Below are 18648 nucleotides of genomic sequence, written 5' to 3'. Positions count from 1 at the left end.
GACCTCATCCCCTAGATTTGGCAAATACTGTTTCAGCTCCCCCCAAAAGGATACTATTCCCTCGGGCATGGCAATACTAAATATTACCTGTAAGAGAATGTAAGATCTTTGGTGGTATTCCATATATCCTGATCACACACCTGCCTGATAAAGCATACTGACTCTCTAGATCTACACATTTTTACTACCAAATGCACCCTGGGAAGAAACATAAGAACAGGTTGGCATGACACTCAGAAGAAAATGGTTCATCGTCAGGGTGTTACATCTCATCACGAGGCAGTCACATACATGAGCAGCCTCTTAGATCAGATTTACTTTGTGTGCTGGGAGATGCATGCAGAATAGACTCTCAGAGTCCATCTGATGTCAAAGCAAGACACCTTAAATAACCGACAGCATGTCAACCATAATGTAAATCAGTCACTGAATCCCGTGAGTAGCTATTGCAGACAGCTGCACAGATATTCCAAGAGCACTTTTTATAAGCGTTTAAATTATATCAGCTGCTGTTCGAAAGCCTCAGTGATAAGTACAGTAAATGATGCATCAGGACATTCTATTCTATAGAACATGGTCCCTGCAAAAGGACAAAAACATGAGCCAAGGGTTGGGGGCATGTGGAAAGAAAGGAAGAACACAAAGCATTCAGAGTATGGCCCGGAAATTGGTTCTGGGCAATGATGGATTAAAAGGGAAAACAAGAATATTTTTACTTTCTCTTCGCAGTTCCTACCTTTCAGATTGATCTAAGTGATATGTTTGTGGCCATCCCACCTGTCTGACATGACATTCTAAGTACTCAGTACTCAGAGGAGGTAGAACTAAGGTAGAGAAGGAGTGGGGTAGATCTGTTTTTGCGGAGAGGAGGTGGAGATTGGAGGGGAAACACTTACTAGAGGTTGAAGGGAGCCAGAGAGAAAGGGAAGGGAAATCAACAAAGACGCAAAGAAGGAGCAATCAGGGATGTTCAATGAAAACCAAGAGCTGCCTTGGAAGTTAAAGAGAGATGCCAGGAAGACTCAGTCAAATGGTGTAGATCTGCTTTTTCCTATACTGTAGCTACTAACCACAAATGGCTACTGAGTACTTGGAATGTGACAAATCCAAATTGAGATGTGTTCTAAGTATAAAATAGCTGATTTCATAGACTTAGTATAAAAAATAATGAAAATATCTTGTTGATAGTTAATATTGATTAAACGTTGAAATACTATTTTAGATATGTTGGCTTAAACAAAATATATTACTGCTTTTCTTGTTTTACGTGACTTTTTTCTCTTTAAATATTTTTTCACTTTTTTAATGTGGCTACTAGAAATTTAAAATCACATTTATGGCTTGTATTATATATTTTATTGGATGATTCTGTAATTCAAGGATATTCAGAATATCCTTATTTGTTAAATGTAGATCTAAGGACTGAGAATTAAGGGTAATTTAAAATAGCGGAGTCAAGACAATGGTGGGATGAGATTATGGTTGGTAAACATGAATAGACCACTGAGTGGTGGTGAGAAAGTAGAGCTAATGACTCTTTCAAAGAAGCTTATTGGATAAGGAAAGGGGGGATTGGTTGACAGCTTCAAGGAAAGCAGAGGTAACAGAGGGGTTCTTTCCAACTTTTTCATTTGACTAGATGAGACGTAAGCATTTTTTGTAGGTGTGAGGTACTGAAGATGCATTAAGGAAAGTTGAGGCAGGAACGTACTGATACCAGAAAGAGTGGGAAGGTGGGAAGAAAGCACTACTGATCTTATCAGCTTTGGGCAAGAAAAGGCTAGTTTTTTCTTGTTGAATGATCCAGTCTCACCTGACTCCTACTGGGAGATAAGAATGAGGAAAGTGAGAGAAGTGAATAGGCCCTTCCCAGAGCGGTGTCAGGTACTATTGGCAGGTCTCAGGTTACCTCACCCAAACCTTATACCTCCTATGGTGGAGGCAGTTGCTTTTTCAACAGATAAGGAAACTGAGCCCCAGTCCCGGTAAGCAATTCATCTAAGGTCACACAACCAACAAGAGGAAAGTCCTACAGGTCAAGGCAGAAATGCCATAGTCAGAATTCATGCTTCCCTGTCTAGTGTTTTTTCTTCTTATCATATCCATCTGTAGAACAAAAGGATTCCAGGGAAGAGGAATGTTTCTTATTAGACTATGTTCTTAACATAAAACTAAAACGCAACACTATAGTTACAGAATCTAATTCTAACATGGAAGTAAGACCTGTGAATAATCGCGGACACTCAGTGGACGTACTGCGTTAGAGAGGAGAACGGACGTGTGGGCCAGGTCTGCCAGAAGGAGTGCCTTAGAAGAAGAGGCCGGCTGCGGGCAGAGGTGACAGCAAGGACAAACTGAGAATTCCAGTTCCCAAACAGCACGTGCCAAAGACAGGACTAAAACACGGGGGACACAAGCAATAGAAGAATGCTTTCTGACAATCAAGGATAAACAACTCAGGTGGCAAGAAGGTGAACTTTTGCTGCAGCCCAAAGCTAGGCATCACACTGCCATAAACCATCACGGTCTCTTTTTCTGCAATTTGTTCTACAATCCAAGATCAGATCTTATTTTTTGATCTTTGTTTAAAACTATGCTGGGGGAGGTGAACTAGCAATAAGTAATTCAAACATCTTAACAGAAATGCTTAAGGGAAGATGAAAATCTCTCCAAATCACTTTCATTTTCTTTTCCATGTGCAGAACAGTTTTTTTTGGTTTTGTTTTTTTTTGCGGTACGCGGGCCTCTCACTGTTGTGGCCTCTCCCGTTGCGGAGCACAGGCTCCGGACGCGCAGGCTCAGCTGCCGTGGCTCACGGGCCCAGCCGCTCTGCGGCATGTGGGATCTTCCCGGACCGGGGCACGAACCTGTGTCCTCTGCATCGGCAGGTGGACTCTCAACCACTGCGCCACCAGGGAAGCCCCAGAACAGTTTTTGACGAATAAACAGTTACTATTAGAGACAAAAAACTGATAAAGGAGGAAAAAGACATCAGTTATGTATCTTCTTTAACTCAAGATGTTTTGATAGTCTCTTTTCCAATTATCAAAGATGCACACATATACAAAGGTATTTTCAATTATAGTTGATAGCCTCAGGTGACAGTTCTAATGTCTACTTTGATTTTGAAGGCATGTTAGTATTATAACAACTATTTTAGCTCCTGTAAGATTTTGTTCTTTTTCTTTTTTACAGTAGGGAAACCAGTTGTCATTATTTTGTATTGGGAAACCTGGTCAAATGTGCTCTGTATTTAACTAGGCAATAACCAGACTTCAAATAACCATTAGCTCCATTAGGTGATAACGCATATTAGGAGAAGAGGCATGGAAACGTGTCTCTGATGATTGTACTTGAGGGCCTGGGAGCAGAGAAAGAAAAAGAATTCCTGCCAAAAACGTGGCTTGGGATGTATTCTGGGACTGATCTAATTATTGGCTTGTTATTATTTGGACTTCATCTCAGAGACTCTAGGAGGACAAAGCTCACAATCTTCTTTTGTGGAACTTGAAAGCCCTCCATGACTTATTGAAGTCAACTGGAAGGTATTAGTATCTCCTCAACAAATGATCAGATCCCAGTATTCTCTACTGATGTGCAGTAGGAAAGCTAAAATATGTTGTTTGTCTTGAGGCAAAATTTTTGTTACTTTAACAGCTTCACAGATAATCTATCTCCCTGTCTGGAACCATAATTTTATGTATTTAATTATTCCACTTGTGCTAACATATTTGTCTTCTGATTATTTTGACTTGTCTTAATGTATCATTTCTCTTCTCACATCTATATTTCAAGAAAAATGGCACTAAGGACTTCTTCCCTTCCCAAGATTGCCCTCAACTCTTGTTTGTGTTTAGGCAGCTTCTTAACCTCCAACTACTTAAAGAGTCGAAACTATTTAGTCCAATGAATAAAATCAATACAGTAGTAGTCTCTGGACCTAAATTCTATTTCTAGCATTAACTCTGAGTCATTGGTAAGAATCTTACCAGCAGTGGAAGGAAGTCTTTTTTTCAGGAAGGAAACAGAGACCCAGCCGACTGTCATGTTGATGTGCATCTCTGCCTAAGATACCTAAGGCATGGTTTTCCCAGTATAACTTAGGGTTCCACCCTAAATGATCTGGAGCCATTCACTGTGTGTGTGTGCGTGTGTGATAGAGAGAAAGAGAGAGGGAGAGAGAGGAACATACAGGGCTACTTGGGAGTGAGACCAAAGTCTGACATTTTCATATTATCATCCCAGATCCTAGGTCATGCAGCCTAAGGGAGTTCATACTGAAGCTTTGGCCTAAACACCTAGTTGTCAGAAAAAATGAGAGCCAGAAACTATCATATTGACAGGATAAATAACTGTTACATTTTACAGGATGTTTTAATCCTTTTAAAGGGTGCCATTTAGATTGTTTGCTTTTGAGTTGCCCTATAAAAAGCATTAAAATTAATTGGGCCTCTTTGCTTGTCTTTGGGAACCATGAAAATGAGGGCAGAGGAGAGAACGAGTCCCACTCCCTGCCCAGTATGGGGTGGCAGTGGTGTTGAGAAAAGGAAAGCCAACCATCTCCAGCACCAGAGGCAGGGAAGAAAAAGAGCTCAGGATGGTGGAAAGATACACAGGCAGCCCTGGGGCTTAGCAGACAGCTCAAGTAGCAGCTGCTAACTTTGTCACACAATGGAAGGTGCATACAATGGGAGCAGTGAAGAGCCTTTTCCAGGTAGCACACAGATCAAACAGCTTTGTCATCAGTCTTATCACTGCTGAGAAGGTAATTTAGTCACAGTGTGTGTCCCCCAACCCTCTTACCAACTTAAGTAACTGTGCCCAATTAAAATGTTGTGAAGCCATCAGTCCAACTGAATGGTATACTGAAGTGAAAAACTAAGCTTAATGAAAATGTAATCAATTACAATAGGTATAAATGAGCTAAAGAAATAGCTAAAGGGTGGAGAAAGGGAGAGGAAAATTGATTTTTAACTTAATCTTACAAATAAAATTGACCTTTTGAATAAAGTAGGCTGGATACCAAGCCATGAAATGGCATTTATTCCCCCTCCACATAATTTTAGAAAGCTAAGATTATCTAGTGATTTAGAGAATTGGTATGGGATCTGGGTAATATGTAGGATTTTAATGTGCTGGTGATTATCCAGTAAAGCTCAGAAACTAACCATCGAAAGATGTAGTGATATGGTGAACATTTATTGAGCACTTACCATATGCCAAGCCATGCTCTAAGAATATTTACATATATAATCTTGTTTATTTTTATAACAAATTTATAAATAGACACTATTATTATTCCCATTTTACAGAAAAGGAAACTGAGGCACAGAGGCTGAGTAACTTGCCCAAAGTCATAAAGCAAGTAAATATAAAAGTTGGGATTGATATCCACACCATCTATACCAGAGTCCTCTGTTACTACCTTTGACATGCAGTGTCATTGAAAGTAATGGTAGTAGCAAGCATTCTAATTAGGAAGGGGTTCTATTGCTTTCAAAATCACATTTCTCCTACAGACACTTTAAGATACTTTGTATTTACCCTGGCATAACTTAGAGTGAATTCTAGAGGCAGCCTATGTGCTAAAATGAAATTCTGTGATAAATTTTAATCTATGAGTGGTTGGAAAGTCATGTATATCTGTTACTGGATTGAACTATCAGATACCAGTATCCAATAATAAGATAATTCAACCCTTATTTAAGTTTTATGCCACCCAATGTTAAAAAGCTATATTCACGGGAAGCGGGGGGAAGATAAATTAGGGGTTTGGGATTAACATATACACACTACTATATATAAAACAGGTAAACAAGGACCTACTGTATAGCACAGGGAACTATACTCAATATCTTGTAATAACCTATAATGGAAAAGAAGCTGAAAAAGAATATATATATAGAGAGAGAGATAGACATACACACATATATATGTGAATACCTTTGCTGTACACTTGAAATGAACAGAACATTGTAAATTAACTATACTTCAATTTAAAAATTAAAGCTAAATTCAAAGAAAGATAAAACTTTGCTATGTTGTAGCCACTAAGCTAGGCACTTTTGTTACCTCATATTAATTTAAGCTGGTCAACCATTCAAGCTCTAAATCCTAGTTAGAGGGTAGCATCATACAAAGGAGAATATACATGCATGTGCACACAGCTGTGAGCACACACACACAGAGTTTTACAGTTGCCCAGCAGGTGCAAGACTGGTGCCCTGAGGCTGTGCTTATATGTGTCATCACTGATATCATTTAAATTACCTGTTAACAAAGAATATGATTACATATGGTTACATGATTATGATATACATGGCACTCAAATTATAAAAACTTCCAAATGTGAATTCTATTACCCATTTTTCCTCCCACAAAGATGGGTATCTTGTAAGCATATGTGATCTGGGTAGTAAAAATATTATCTGCCTTTATGTCTTATTTAATTCTCCTAGATGTCCTTGATACTGTCTTGTAAAAAGAGACCATGAATAACCTAGTTTTAATTTATTTGTTTGTCTCACTTATTCCTGACTGGAGCAATTGAGAAAAATTACATTCATAAATCTTCTTGCCAAGATAATTAATTATGCACGAAATACTCCAAGCTGCTTCTGATTTTCATTAATGAAGCAGATTATCTGCAAAATCAGACGAGGCTGGAGCTGGGAAAAAAGGTCAGCTGCTCATCTTTAAATGTAAAACAAGGGCACTTTTTTACATCTGAAAACAATGATAAAGAGAGGACATGCTATGATTATGTTTTTCAGGCTATCACATCCCAATTAAGATAGAAAACTATGTGGTCTTCATTTGCCTTTTTTTCTGCAACTGATGTAAATCTTAAGTCGCCATCATTCTGGTCACCTAATTTCTTTTCCAAAGGAGAATTAGCTAAACTACTATAGTTCAAAAGCATTAGGCTATAAGCATTTAGAAACAGAGAAGCACTAAATGCATCTTTTAAATGGCTCTTATGAGAAGATGCATTAGATATTCAGACATCCACATTATTATTCATTAGCAATCTTTGCTCTAATTCTCCGTTTAATTTTCCTTATTTTTACATGGTTAAAATGATTGACAAAGCTGATATTTTATTAATGGAAGGTTTGACAGCTTCTATGTTCCCTTAAAAAGCAGTACAGAACTGACAAAAATATCTTTACCCTCCAATGAAGCATGTGCCTCTGTGGTTCCACAATGTTCTAGGCTTATCAGGTAGATCTTCCGGGAACATGATAATCATAGAACTCAAATTATTAACAGAGTTACACTCAATTTGGTGTCCCTGCTGCTATTCTTCCCCATTGCATCATCAACAAAACTTTAAAATAGAACATTCAGGAAAAACTTGAAAATTTAGGTAAGTTAATTATGCTTGTACCTATCTGGATTTAAAAATATTTCCTTGCTCACATAATTACCAACACAGTAAACATTAATTATTGTTTCTAATATTGAGAAACTGAAGAGACTCTACTTCTTCATCAGTAAGATATTATTTAAATTGTGCTATATTCAAATAGTGACATACTACATGAAAATTATCTATGGTACTTCTGACATAAGACTATGTCTATGATGTGTTCAATTTGATATTAGGTAATAAGATAGTATGCATAGGTTAATTCCATTAGTTTTTGTTTGCTTGTTTTGTTTTTTCTTTAATAAATGTGTGTGTGCCTGTGACTACGATCATGCTTGGATAAAGGTCTAAAAGGTGGCAGCATGTCAAAGGCTAATCGCAATTATCTGTATGGATAGTAATCTCATCTACAGTTTTAACTCATTAATAAGTGAACATTATTAAGTCACAAGCAGAAAATAATACAACTATATTCTTGTTTTAAATCATTAATTGAGTGTCCATTGAACAGTATGGCTAAGATTATAAAAGTGACTTTTATTTGATCACACCTTGTGAATGCAAAATAAATAATGAAATTAGCCTTTAATGCGAGTCTTTATGTGAGCAAAGAAGGGTAGGACTGGGGGGGTATGTAATGGGTTGGGCCTTCACTGTTCTTTTCAGACATGATGATAAAAAATGTTAATACTAATATAGCAGTTTTCATGTGCCAGGTGCAGTTCTAAGCACTTGACATATAATAACTCATTTGATGATTCTAACACTATGGTGTAGGTACTATTACATCACATTTTACAGAAAACAACCTCCGGGAGGTTAAATAATTGCTCAGTTACTCAGCTGGCAAATGGTGCAGTCAGGATTTGAACCCAGCAAACAATCTGGCCCCAGGATCTGTGCTCTTACAAGCACACAGAAACAACAGTGACAGTGATTATTTACTCGAGCTGCTGTCACTGGTATTAGCAAAAGAAAGTGTAACATGGGACGTTTTAAAATTAAGAGGCTTAAATTTTATATTTAAGGAAATGACTTATTTATTGACCAATTTTTAACATTTATTTATTTATTTGGTCTCATGATCTTTTAAAAATTTTTATTGAAATATATCTGATTTATAATGCTGTGTTAGTTTCAGATGTACAGCAAAGTGATTCAGTTATATATATATATATATTCTTTTTTAGATTCTTTTCCATTACAGGTTATTATAAGATATTGAGTATAGTTCCCTGTTCTATACAGTAGGTCCTTGTTTATCTATTTTATTAGTAGTGTGTATATTTTATTTATTTATTTATTTATTTATTTTTTGTGGTACGCGGGCCTCTCACTGTTGTGGCCTCTCCCATTGTGCAGCACAGGCTCCGGACACGCAGGCTCAGCGGCCATGGCTCACAGGCCCAGCCACTCCGCGGCACGTGGGATCTTCCCGGACCGGGGCACGAACCCATGTCCCCTGCATCGGCAGACGGACTCTCAACCACTGCACCACCAGGGAAGCCCAGTAGTGTGTATATTTTAATACCAAACTCCTAATTTACCCCTCCTCCCCCACCTTTCCCTTTTGGTAACTGTAAGTTTGTTTTCTGTCTGTGAGTCTATTTCTGTTTTGTAAATAAGTTCATTCGCATCATTTTTTTAGATTCCACATATAAGTGATACCATATGATATTTGTGTTTCTCTGTCTGACTTACTTCACTTAGCATAATAATCTCTAGGTCCATCCACGTTGCTGCAAATGGCATTATTTCATTCTTTTTAAGGCTGAGTAATATTCCATTATGCATACGTACCACGTCTTCTTTATCCATTCATCTGTCGATGGACATTTAGATTGCTTCCATGTCTTGGCTACTGTAAATAGTGCTGCAATGAACACTGGGGTGCATGTATCTTTTTGAATCATAGTTTTCTCCCGATATATGCCCAGGAATGGGATTGCTGGATCATATGGTATCTCTGTTTTTAGTTTTTTAAGGAACCTCTACACTGTTCTCCATAGTGGCTGCACCAATTTACATTCTTAGCAACAGTGTAGGAGGGTTCCTTTTTTTCCACACCCTCTCCAGTATTTATTATTTATAGACTTTTTGATGATGGCCGTTCTGACCGGTATGAGGTGATACCTCATTTGTAGTCTTGATTTGCATTTCTCTAATAATTAACGATGCTGAGCATCTTTTCATGTGCCTCCTGGCCATCTGTATGTCTTCTTTGGAGAAATGTCTATTTAGATCTTCTGCCCATTTTTTGATGGAGTTATTTGTTTTTTTGATATTGAGCAATACAAGCTGTTTGTATATTTCTGAAATGGACCAATTTTATTTAAAATAATATTTATCCTTAAGATTATTACTAAATTGATTTTGGTTCTAGACTATTAGGAGTAGAGTCTAAGTGAAAGCCTGGTTCTTTTAACCACAACTGTGCATCTTAAAGCCTTACTATACCTATGGCAGCCTCCAAAAACTAAACAGTATTAAGAAACTTAGACACGTATAACAACAGTAATGCTAAACTCAGGGGAAAGAATAGGAACCGAATGAGAAAGAATTCGTAAGTTGTAAGGTTTAACCAAGCAGAGGGAGGACAAGGAAACTAATATTTATTAAGCATCTTTTAAAATGGTAGGCATTGTACTACATGTTTTACACATGTTATTTCATTTAATCCTTAGAACAACTCTGTGAATTAAGTGTTATTATTTCCAATTTAAAGATGAGACTTATTAAAATAACAATGAGGTACCACAATATACCTATCAGAGTGGCCAAAGTCCAAGACACTGATAACACCAAGTGCTGACAAGGATGTGGAGCAATAGAAACTCTCTTTTAAAAGTGGTACAGCCACTTTGGAAGGCCATTTGGCTGTTTCTTATAAATATACTCTTAGCATATACCATCCAGCAACTGTGTTCCTTGGTATTTACCCAAATGAATTAAAAATTTATGTCCACATAAAAACTTGCACATGGATGCTCATAACAGCTTTATTCATAATTGCCAAAACTTGGAAGCAACCAAGACGTCTTTCAGTAGGTGACTGGATAAATAAACTGTGGTCCATCCAGACAATGGAATATTATTCAGCACTAAAAAGAAACGGTTATCAAGCCATGAAAAAACATGGAAGAATCTTAAATGCCTATTAATAAGCAAAAGAAGACAATCTGAAAAGGTTACATACTGTACAATTTCAGTTATATGACATTCTGGAAAAGGCAAAACTATGGAAACAGTAAAAAGATCAGTTGTTGCCAAGAATTAGGCAGGGAGGGATGAAAAGGAGAACAGAGGATACGTAGGGCAGTAGAATTATTCTGTATACTGCAATGGTGGATACATGTCATTACACATTCTTTCAAACCTATAGAATGTACTGCACCAAGAGTGAACCCTAGTGTAAACTATGGATTTGGGGTGATAATGATATGTCAATGCAGGTTCATCAATTGTAACAAATGTCCCACTCTGATGGGGAATGCTGATAATGGGAGAGGCTGTGCACGTGTGGGAACAGAGGGTACCATGTACTTTCCACTCAATTTCTCTGTGAATCTAAAACTGCTCTAAAAAATAAATTCTATTTTAAAAAAGCGCACACACTTTCACCAAAACATCAGACCCCATAAGTTAGAAAATTCACCAAGTCAAAAACCTTCTGTAATACCTTACTTTAGTTATTATCAAATCATCTTTCTGATTCTAGGGTTGGCAAGGTATCTAGATCTCCCTCAAGTATATGACTGGATTAGATAGTTCATTTTGAATCTTCATGTGATTTTTTTTTTTTACTGCAGAGGATAAGTGGATGAGTATTGCCACAGTCTTGAAGCAGAATGGCAAAATTACTACCTTAAAAATAAATAAATAAAACTTACTGTAGTTGCTTTTTCAATCTTGGGAAATTGTCCTGTGTTTGGGAAGCCTATTTGCAGATAGAATGTCTCTGAATAAGAGAGGTCGTGGTTTAAAAGGGATAAACTACTCTGTATGATAAAGTAAGAGGAGTTTTTAGTGTATTCTTGGAAGCACTAGAGGCAGGGGTTGGGGGTTATGAATTCAATAGAAAGAAATAAGAGGAAGGTTCTTTTTAAGGGGACAGCAGCTCTGGGAACATGGTGTCAGGTCAGGATTAGGGGAGAGAGAAAAGGACAAAGAGAGAGAGAGAAAGAGAGGGAGAGAGCGCCATATGATATGGAGGACAAGGAACTTTGGAAACAGTTGTCTAATGAACAACTTTAAGTTTATTCTTGTCCTGAGCATTAGTTCTCCTTTGTTATGCCAGAATCATCAGTTAAAGACTATTGCATTGGATAATAGCATTCTGGGTAATGAGCATATGAAGGTGGGGTGGGGGAAGAACTAAATTGGGGAGGCACTATGGCTTGGCAGGCAAAGCACAGAAGAAGCAGGATAGTGAATGATAGCAGTCAAGACAAAAGGGCTGAAGGTGGAGGGGGGTTGGAAAGTATATAGTGTCTTAAAGGAGGAGATGACAAAATGCAAGCCGACTGTATGTCTGGAGGTGTCTGCATTTGGGTGTCTGCTCTATGTCACCTCCTCAGAGAGGCCTTCTGTGATTCCTTCTCTGATTAAAAGTAGACCAACACAATCAAAATTCACTGCCCTAGTTGATCTCCTTTACGGCACTTGTCATTGTTCATTTGTTTATCATAGGCCTTTCTCATCATACTAAAACAGTGGTTCACATCTGGGGGTAATTTGCCCCCCAGGGGACAGTCAGCAATGTCTGGAGACCTTTTTTGGTTGTCACACCTAGAGTATGTTCTACTGGCATGTGGTGGGTAGAGGCCCTGAATGCTGCTCAACACCCTAGAGTGCCCAGGACAGCCTCCCCAAAGGAGTTACCTAGCACTGGCTATCAATAGAGCTGAGGATGAGAAAATGCACTAGAAGGAAAATTCCTGGAGGAAAAGGACTTTATCTTGTGTGTTACGTATCCCTAGTACTTATAATAGGATCTGGGTACACAGTAGGTACTCAATAAGTTGAAAGGTTAATCATTTAAATCCTCATTTTTCCAGCTTGAAAGAACCAGTTTCTCCTGGACTCATATTTGCTACCAGCTGTATGTCTATCTCTCCAGTTCGGATCAGAGCAATAATATAAAATATATGAAGAGACCCCTTTCCTATGCATCCAGACCAGGAGATGTCCTTCCACATCATTTCTCTCTGAAAATTCCCTCCAGTTAATCTGTACAGATTAAAGCATGGGCTTGGGGCAGTTATAAATATAGCCATAAATATCCTACCTATTTGAGTTGGGGGTTTGCAAAGAGTTCTATCCACGCTTACTCTCAAGTGATCGGGACACAAGGAACGCACAGCAAGCACATTGACAACTGACCAGAACTGGGCCTGCAGTCTGAGTAATGAGCTCTAACAAGCCTGCAAACTCATCAACATCCCACCCCAAAGCCCTCTAACCACTGAGCATCCAGACATAGACCAAGGTCATATTTCTTCATTGGTGCCAGGCTACTCTTCTAAGAACATTATCTCTATTTCGGGCCGACAGACTTTTTCACTGGCATTAGCAGCATCATGCCTCCCCAGCATTCAAGAAAACTGCAATGAACTTTTCAGAATTTCAAAGAAATGTAACTAAAGGTAGTGACCTGGACAGAAGCACGAAAGAGAATCCAACAGTAGAACCTAGTCATTTTCAAAACTGCTAGGGGGTATTCTCCCATTTAAAAAATCAGTATTATAATGAGAAGAAATAAAATCTTTGTTTTTATACTACTTGCTTGGGAAAACAACTTGGTACTCTGAATCAAAGACCAAAAGATTTGACCATGATGACTGAAAAGCTGCCCCAGGAAATGGCTCATCCACATAACAAGCAAACTTCATTAGACAAGGTCAGGGTACCATCAGTGCCCCTTTGTGTTACCTGACTTTCTTGTTGGTCCCACTGACATATCTGCAGAACCTGACTCAATTCCTGCTGCTGTTGCTTCAGGTACTTGTCTAATTGCCGTCTCCTGTCTTGGAGAAGTTCAAGAAGACTGTCAATCTTCAGGCAGCTGTTTTGAGCTCCCTGAATCATCTCGGGATTCACAATAGGTCCATCACACTTGATTTTTTCTATGAAGTCAGTGAGTTGTTGACTTTTGTTTAAAAGGGCTAGAGATCGTTCTAAGAGTTCTAGAAGAAAATTGGAAAAAAGAATAGTGATATGAGCAAGTTTTTATATAGTAATATTTGGATTCATCATATAATTTAAAATATATGTAACCTTCTATTAAAAATAAGGAATTCAAATGTGTAAACATAAAATGCCTCTAATACAACTGGTCAAATACCTTGGCCTAACTGCTATGGCGCTAACTGCCAAATGGTAGGATGCCGAAGTTCAGTGATGGCATAAATCAGTACAGGGGAGTGGAAAGACTGAGATTTGGGCACTGGTTCAGTTGGTTTTTAGTGGTGATATGCTGGTTAAGGTGCCTACTCTCCTTGTAGCGCTCTACATCCTGAGGTGATTGGACTAGATCTGAGGTTTAAAGGCTAATGCCTGCAGTAACCAAACAAAAGCTCAGTGAATATGTGGGCCAGGTACCCAGACGTCAGGGACTATGACAAAGTGGAAAATACATGACCAGTCTCACAGGATCTGCTGTCACCCAGTGCTGACCAACTGTGGACATGAGGGAATACAGGGTCAGTGTTGATGGGGCTTCCAATTTTTAAAGAATTATAAACAGGGATTTTTATGTGAAAGCTTCTGATTTTTAACTGTTGTGTAATTGGTATTTTTTAAATTAAAAAATACTGAAGGATCAACAAAACATGGTTCTCTGGCAAACGGGCCACTGGTTTGCGCTCTCTGGAGTAGACAGCATTATTGGTGTGGGCAACATCTGGTAGAAACGGGAGCTTAAGCCTGAAAACTGAAGGACTACCAAGGGAGAGAGTATAGATGGGGGAGTTGAGAGTGGCACTTTGAGGGTCCCCAACCTCACTTGGGGCTCCATTGGAAGAGCCCTTGGGAAACTACCCATTCCCCACAAGCCAGAAAACGTCATCTGTTTCCTGGATTTGTGCAGTCACCTCTTAATTGCATCTCCTCTCCAATCCATTTCATCCATTCTCCATATATTAGAAAGATCATTTCTAAACACACTCTCTCTCTCTCTCTCTCTCTCTCTCTCTCTCTCTCACACACACACACACACACACACACACACACACACACACCCCAATGGCTTCCCAGTGTCTTAGAATTAAGGACAGACCAGGGAAAATAAGGGTCTGGTCCTTATTTTCCCTTTCAGATTGTCTCAGTCTCTTTACCTCTATCCATATCTTCTTTAAATACTTCACACATGGTATACTCCTTGTTGCCCCAGAACTTTTTACTACATTCTCTGCCAGGGATACAATTCTCCTCAACACATTCCTTCTCCACCTTTATTCTACTCATACTTCAGGTCTTAGTCAATTGTCAATTCCTCAAAGGACAAACCAGACTGGACCAAATCCTCCTATTAAGTGTTCTCATAGCCGGATGTTCCTCTCATTCACAGCTGTTATCACAGCTAGTTCTACATTTATGCATTGGGTTAGCTGACTAAAATCTGTCTTTGCCACTAGGCTCCAATGCACATATGAGGACAGGGACGGTGACAGTATCCTCAGCACTAGCATAGTGACTGGCACAGGGGAGGTATTCGATAATTTTGTATAATGCTAGAATGAAATCAAATGTATTAAAAGAGGGGGAAGAATTAGAGCTATAGGTGCTAGAGATCAGCAGTCTGCCAGAGATGTAAAAAAAGAGATGTTGGGAAGACTTGGGGTTTTGTGACGGGTAAGTGATAGAAACAGAAGCCAAGTCACCAGGTTGAGAAGTGGGAAGGCAGTGATGAAGTGAAATCAACAGGAAAGGACAATCTTTGAGACATTTGTTGTTAGAAGAAAAAAAAAGGATAGACTATCAGCAGGGTTGAATACACTGCTTTTTATTTTTAGATGGGAGAACTATGAAGAACACCCAGAAAATATAAGTATGTCACACTATTAGAAATGGACTTATCAGTGCTAAAAGCCATGCATTCTGGTTAGTAGCTCAGTGTTCTTCCCACTGCGCTGTGGCACTCTTTAGCATTCTAGCATCTGACAGCTGAACAACACAGCAATGACTGTGGTATTTGGGTCGATTGTCTCTTTAAACTGACACCTTTTTTGAGAGATGAAGAGAGACTGAGATAAGGGAAGATGCTGTAAAGAGATATTTTGAGATAAAAAGGAAAGAATTTCAAATCGTTTATGCCATATGACCTAGATCTGTCCAATAAAGTATTAGATGGTGCTATCTGCTCAGAGTAAGAAAGGTGTGATTAGGTGCACTGGGCAATTTGATTGAGGATTAATAATACAAAAAAACAAACAACAAAAACAACCATATTCTTGGAAGCAGGACAGGGAATGGGATAAGTCAAGCAGAAGAAGAAAAGTCAGGGAGAGCATTCAAATTAAAGTAAATCTCTTAAAAGGAGAAGTGGAAACAAACATGAACAAAATGAGAGGGACAGAGGCAGAAAAAACCTATCTGTCTAGAAAAAATTCTTACGTGCAAGGGAAAGAAATAACTTGAAAATGAGGTGAAAACAAGTTATAGAAGTCCTTGGCTATCAAACTGAAGAGTTTTGATTTGTAGAGTCTTAATGTAATCATCAGTATAATTGATTCTCCATATGTAGGTATACATATTTCCTTACATTCAAGAATTTGTTATGATATTGTGAACAGTTACATACATACACACACACACGTGCGCACGCACACACACACACACACACAGGAAGTATGGGCAGGTGGCGGGGTTTCCACGTAGTACTTCTTTTCTTCCTTTCATTAACTAGCTCTTTCACAACAGACTTTTCAAATGAAAGAGGGAAGCACAGCTTTCCATGCTCAGGGTATTGCAGACTCACAATGGGTCAGGCCAATCTGTTCTAGTCCCCACAAAATACATATAATTAGCGAAAATTTCCATTTGCAATCTTTTTCTGGTTTTCTGTTTCAACTTTTGCCAAAATGGTATAACCACCACCATGGTACCACCAGGCATGCAGCCTCCTGAGCCCAAGTTAACGTGTACAAATGCACCCAGCCTATGGTCAGTCTGTTACCTGTTACTACAGTGGTGCTTAAAGTGGATCAATTGTTCTCTAAGTTTCCTCTGTCAGCTTCTTACATCTTACCATTTTTTTCACTGTTTATGCTTTCCTAGCTATTTATTCCATCAGTTGATCATACAAAGTGATGTATTTTTCCTCAGGGGTAAACGACCTAGATATATCATGAACTTCAAGAAATACAAAATCTCTACAGTGCATTTATTTTAATGATTGTATTGTTCTCTATATACAAGCCCCGCTTATGACATAATACCTTGTGATGTAAGGCTAGTAGATAGTCAATAAATTTTTGTTGTTTAACTGTTTTAATTGTAATTATATCTAAAAAAATATTAAAGTATACTTTATATTAATAACTTTACAGTTTGTCATCAATATTAAGTATAAATAACTAACTTAAGATGGATAAACGAGAGATATACACAAGTCAAAGTGAATTTATAGCTTGCTAACCTTTCCAAATGAGTATTTTCTAAAAAGCATCAAGGTCACATTCTGACACTGGGAACATGGGTGACATTTCTTCCAAATACATTTTTAAATATTCCAAATATTACTCAATGAGATGGTATTTCTTAAACTCATTAATGGGTATTTTAAAATACACACAAACATAGAGAAAATAGTATAATAGACCCCAAAGTACCTATATCTCAGCTGCATTTAAAATATACATAGAACATCTAAGACAAAGGAAGTAATAATATGATTATTCCTGTGAGGAAGCTTCTTAGGCGTTATGTTCATTTTATAAAGGCCATTGGGGGCTTCCCTGGTGGCGCAGTGGTTGAGAGTCCGTCTGCTGATGCAGGGGACACGGGTTCGTGCCCCGGTCCAGGAAGATCCCACATGCCGTGGAGCGGCTGGGCCCGTGGGCCATGGCCACTGAGCCTGCGCATCCGGAGACTGTGCTCCGCAACGGGAGAGGCCACAACAGTGAGAGGCCCGTGTACCACAAAAAAAAAAAAAAAAAAAAAAAAAAAAGAAGGCCATTGGAAAACTGGAAGGTGCAATTGTGATTCTTCAGGGTTTATAACCAATTTTCTCCTCCTTAATGTCCCTGTAGTACCTTGTTTATTGCTCATTTTGCATCTGCTACTGAGTCTTAAATTGGGATTATATACAAATAACACTCAATAAACATACTTTGAGTTGGATGTTATTCTAAACCTTGGAGGTTAAGAGATGTAATAATCCCAGTCCTCCAGAGTCTCATAATCTGGTGATGAAGAACAGGGAAATAAATTATTACTACACAGTGTGCCGGGTGGTGTAACAGAGGGACCCACAGAAAGAACAGAGAGAATTCACCAATAAATGTATACATGCCCCATCAAATTGTAGGCTTCCTGAGGACAAGGGCATGTACTCTTTCAACACACATGACTCTGGTTTTCTCACCTGGCACGGGTTCAGAAAATACTGTTTAATTATGTGTTGTTGAATTGAAAGCAACCAGTCTGATAAGTAGTCTGGAAACTATGTTTGCTGGGAAACACTTTAACTAACTAGGCATGTTCCACCCAAAGGAGAGAAGACTAGAGAGGACACGTTAGGCTTCAACTATTTCAAGGATTGTCGCATAGTGGAGGGAATGAACGTATTCTATAACTTTCCAGAGGGTAAAACCTTCAACCCATTCATCCTGGTTCTGATCTCTGAAATGCTACAGGATAAGTCTCTGACATGCAACATAGCCTTAGCATTGCTGAAGAAGAAAAAAGTATAGATTTTGACATAAATTGAAATACCATGAATATTAGGGATAAGTTTGATTATAGTTTTTCCAGTCATGCTATTAACCTTCATTATCCTAACATTCACATTTTGTGCTACTCACTGATCAACATCTCACTTATCATAATTGCTAGCTGTAGTTATAGCTATAATTTATTTCCTTAAATTTAAAGATAATAGATATTGCTGTGATATGAATGTCTATCCCCCTACAATTCATATGTTGAAATCCTAATGCTCAATGTGATGACATTAGGAGGTGGGGCCTTTGGGAGGTGTCTAGGTCATGAGGATGAAGTCCTCGTGAATGGGATTAGTGTTCTTATAAAAGAGACCTCACAGAGCTCCCTAATCC

General features: G+C 38.4%; 1 protein-coding gene across 1 annotated transcript in view; it reads right to left on the bottom strand.

Moving 5' to 3' along the window:
* CCDC141 (coiled-coil domain containing 141) overlaps positions 1-18648 on the bottom strand; it is a 206288-nt gene that overhangs the window by 130195 nt on the left and 57445 nt on the right. Inside the window, exon 5 of the mRNA XM_082657911.1 lies at positions 13304-13557. Coding sequence (XP_082514037.1) covers positions 13304-13557 — 254 coding nt within the window. The remainder of the gene's footprint in view (positions 1-13303; positions 13558-18648) is intronic.

Source organism: Grampus griseus (assembly GCF_964374135.1).
Source record: "Grampus griseus genome assembly, chromosome: 7".
Classification (NCBI taxonomy): domain Eukaryota; kingdom Metazoa; phylum Chordata; class Mammalia; order Artiodactyla; family Delphinidae; genus Grampus; species Grampus griseus.
This window is presented reverse-complemented; position numbering and strand designations above follow the sequence as displayed.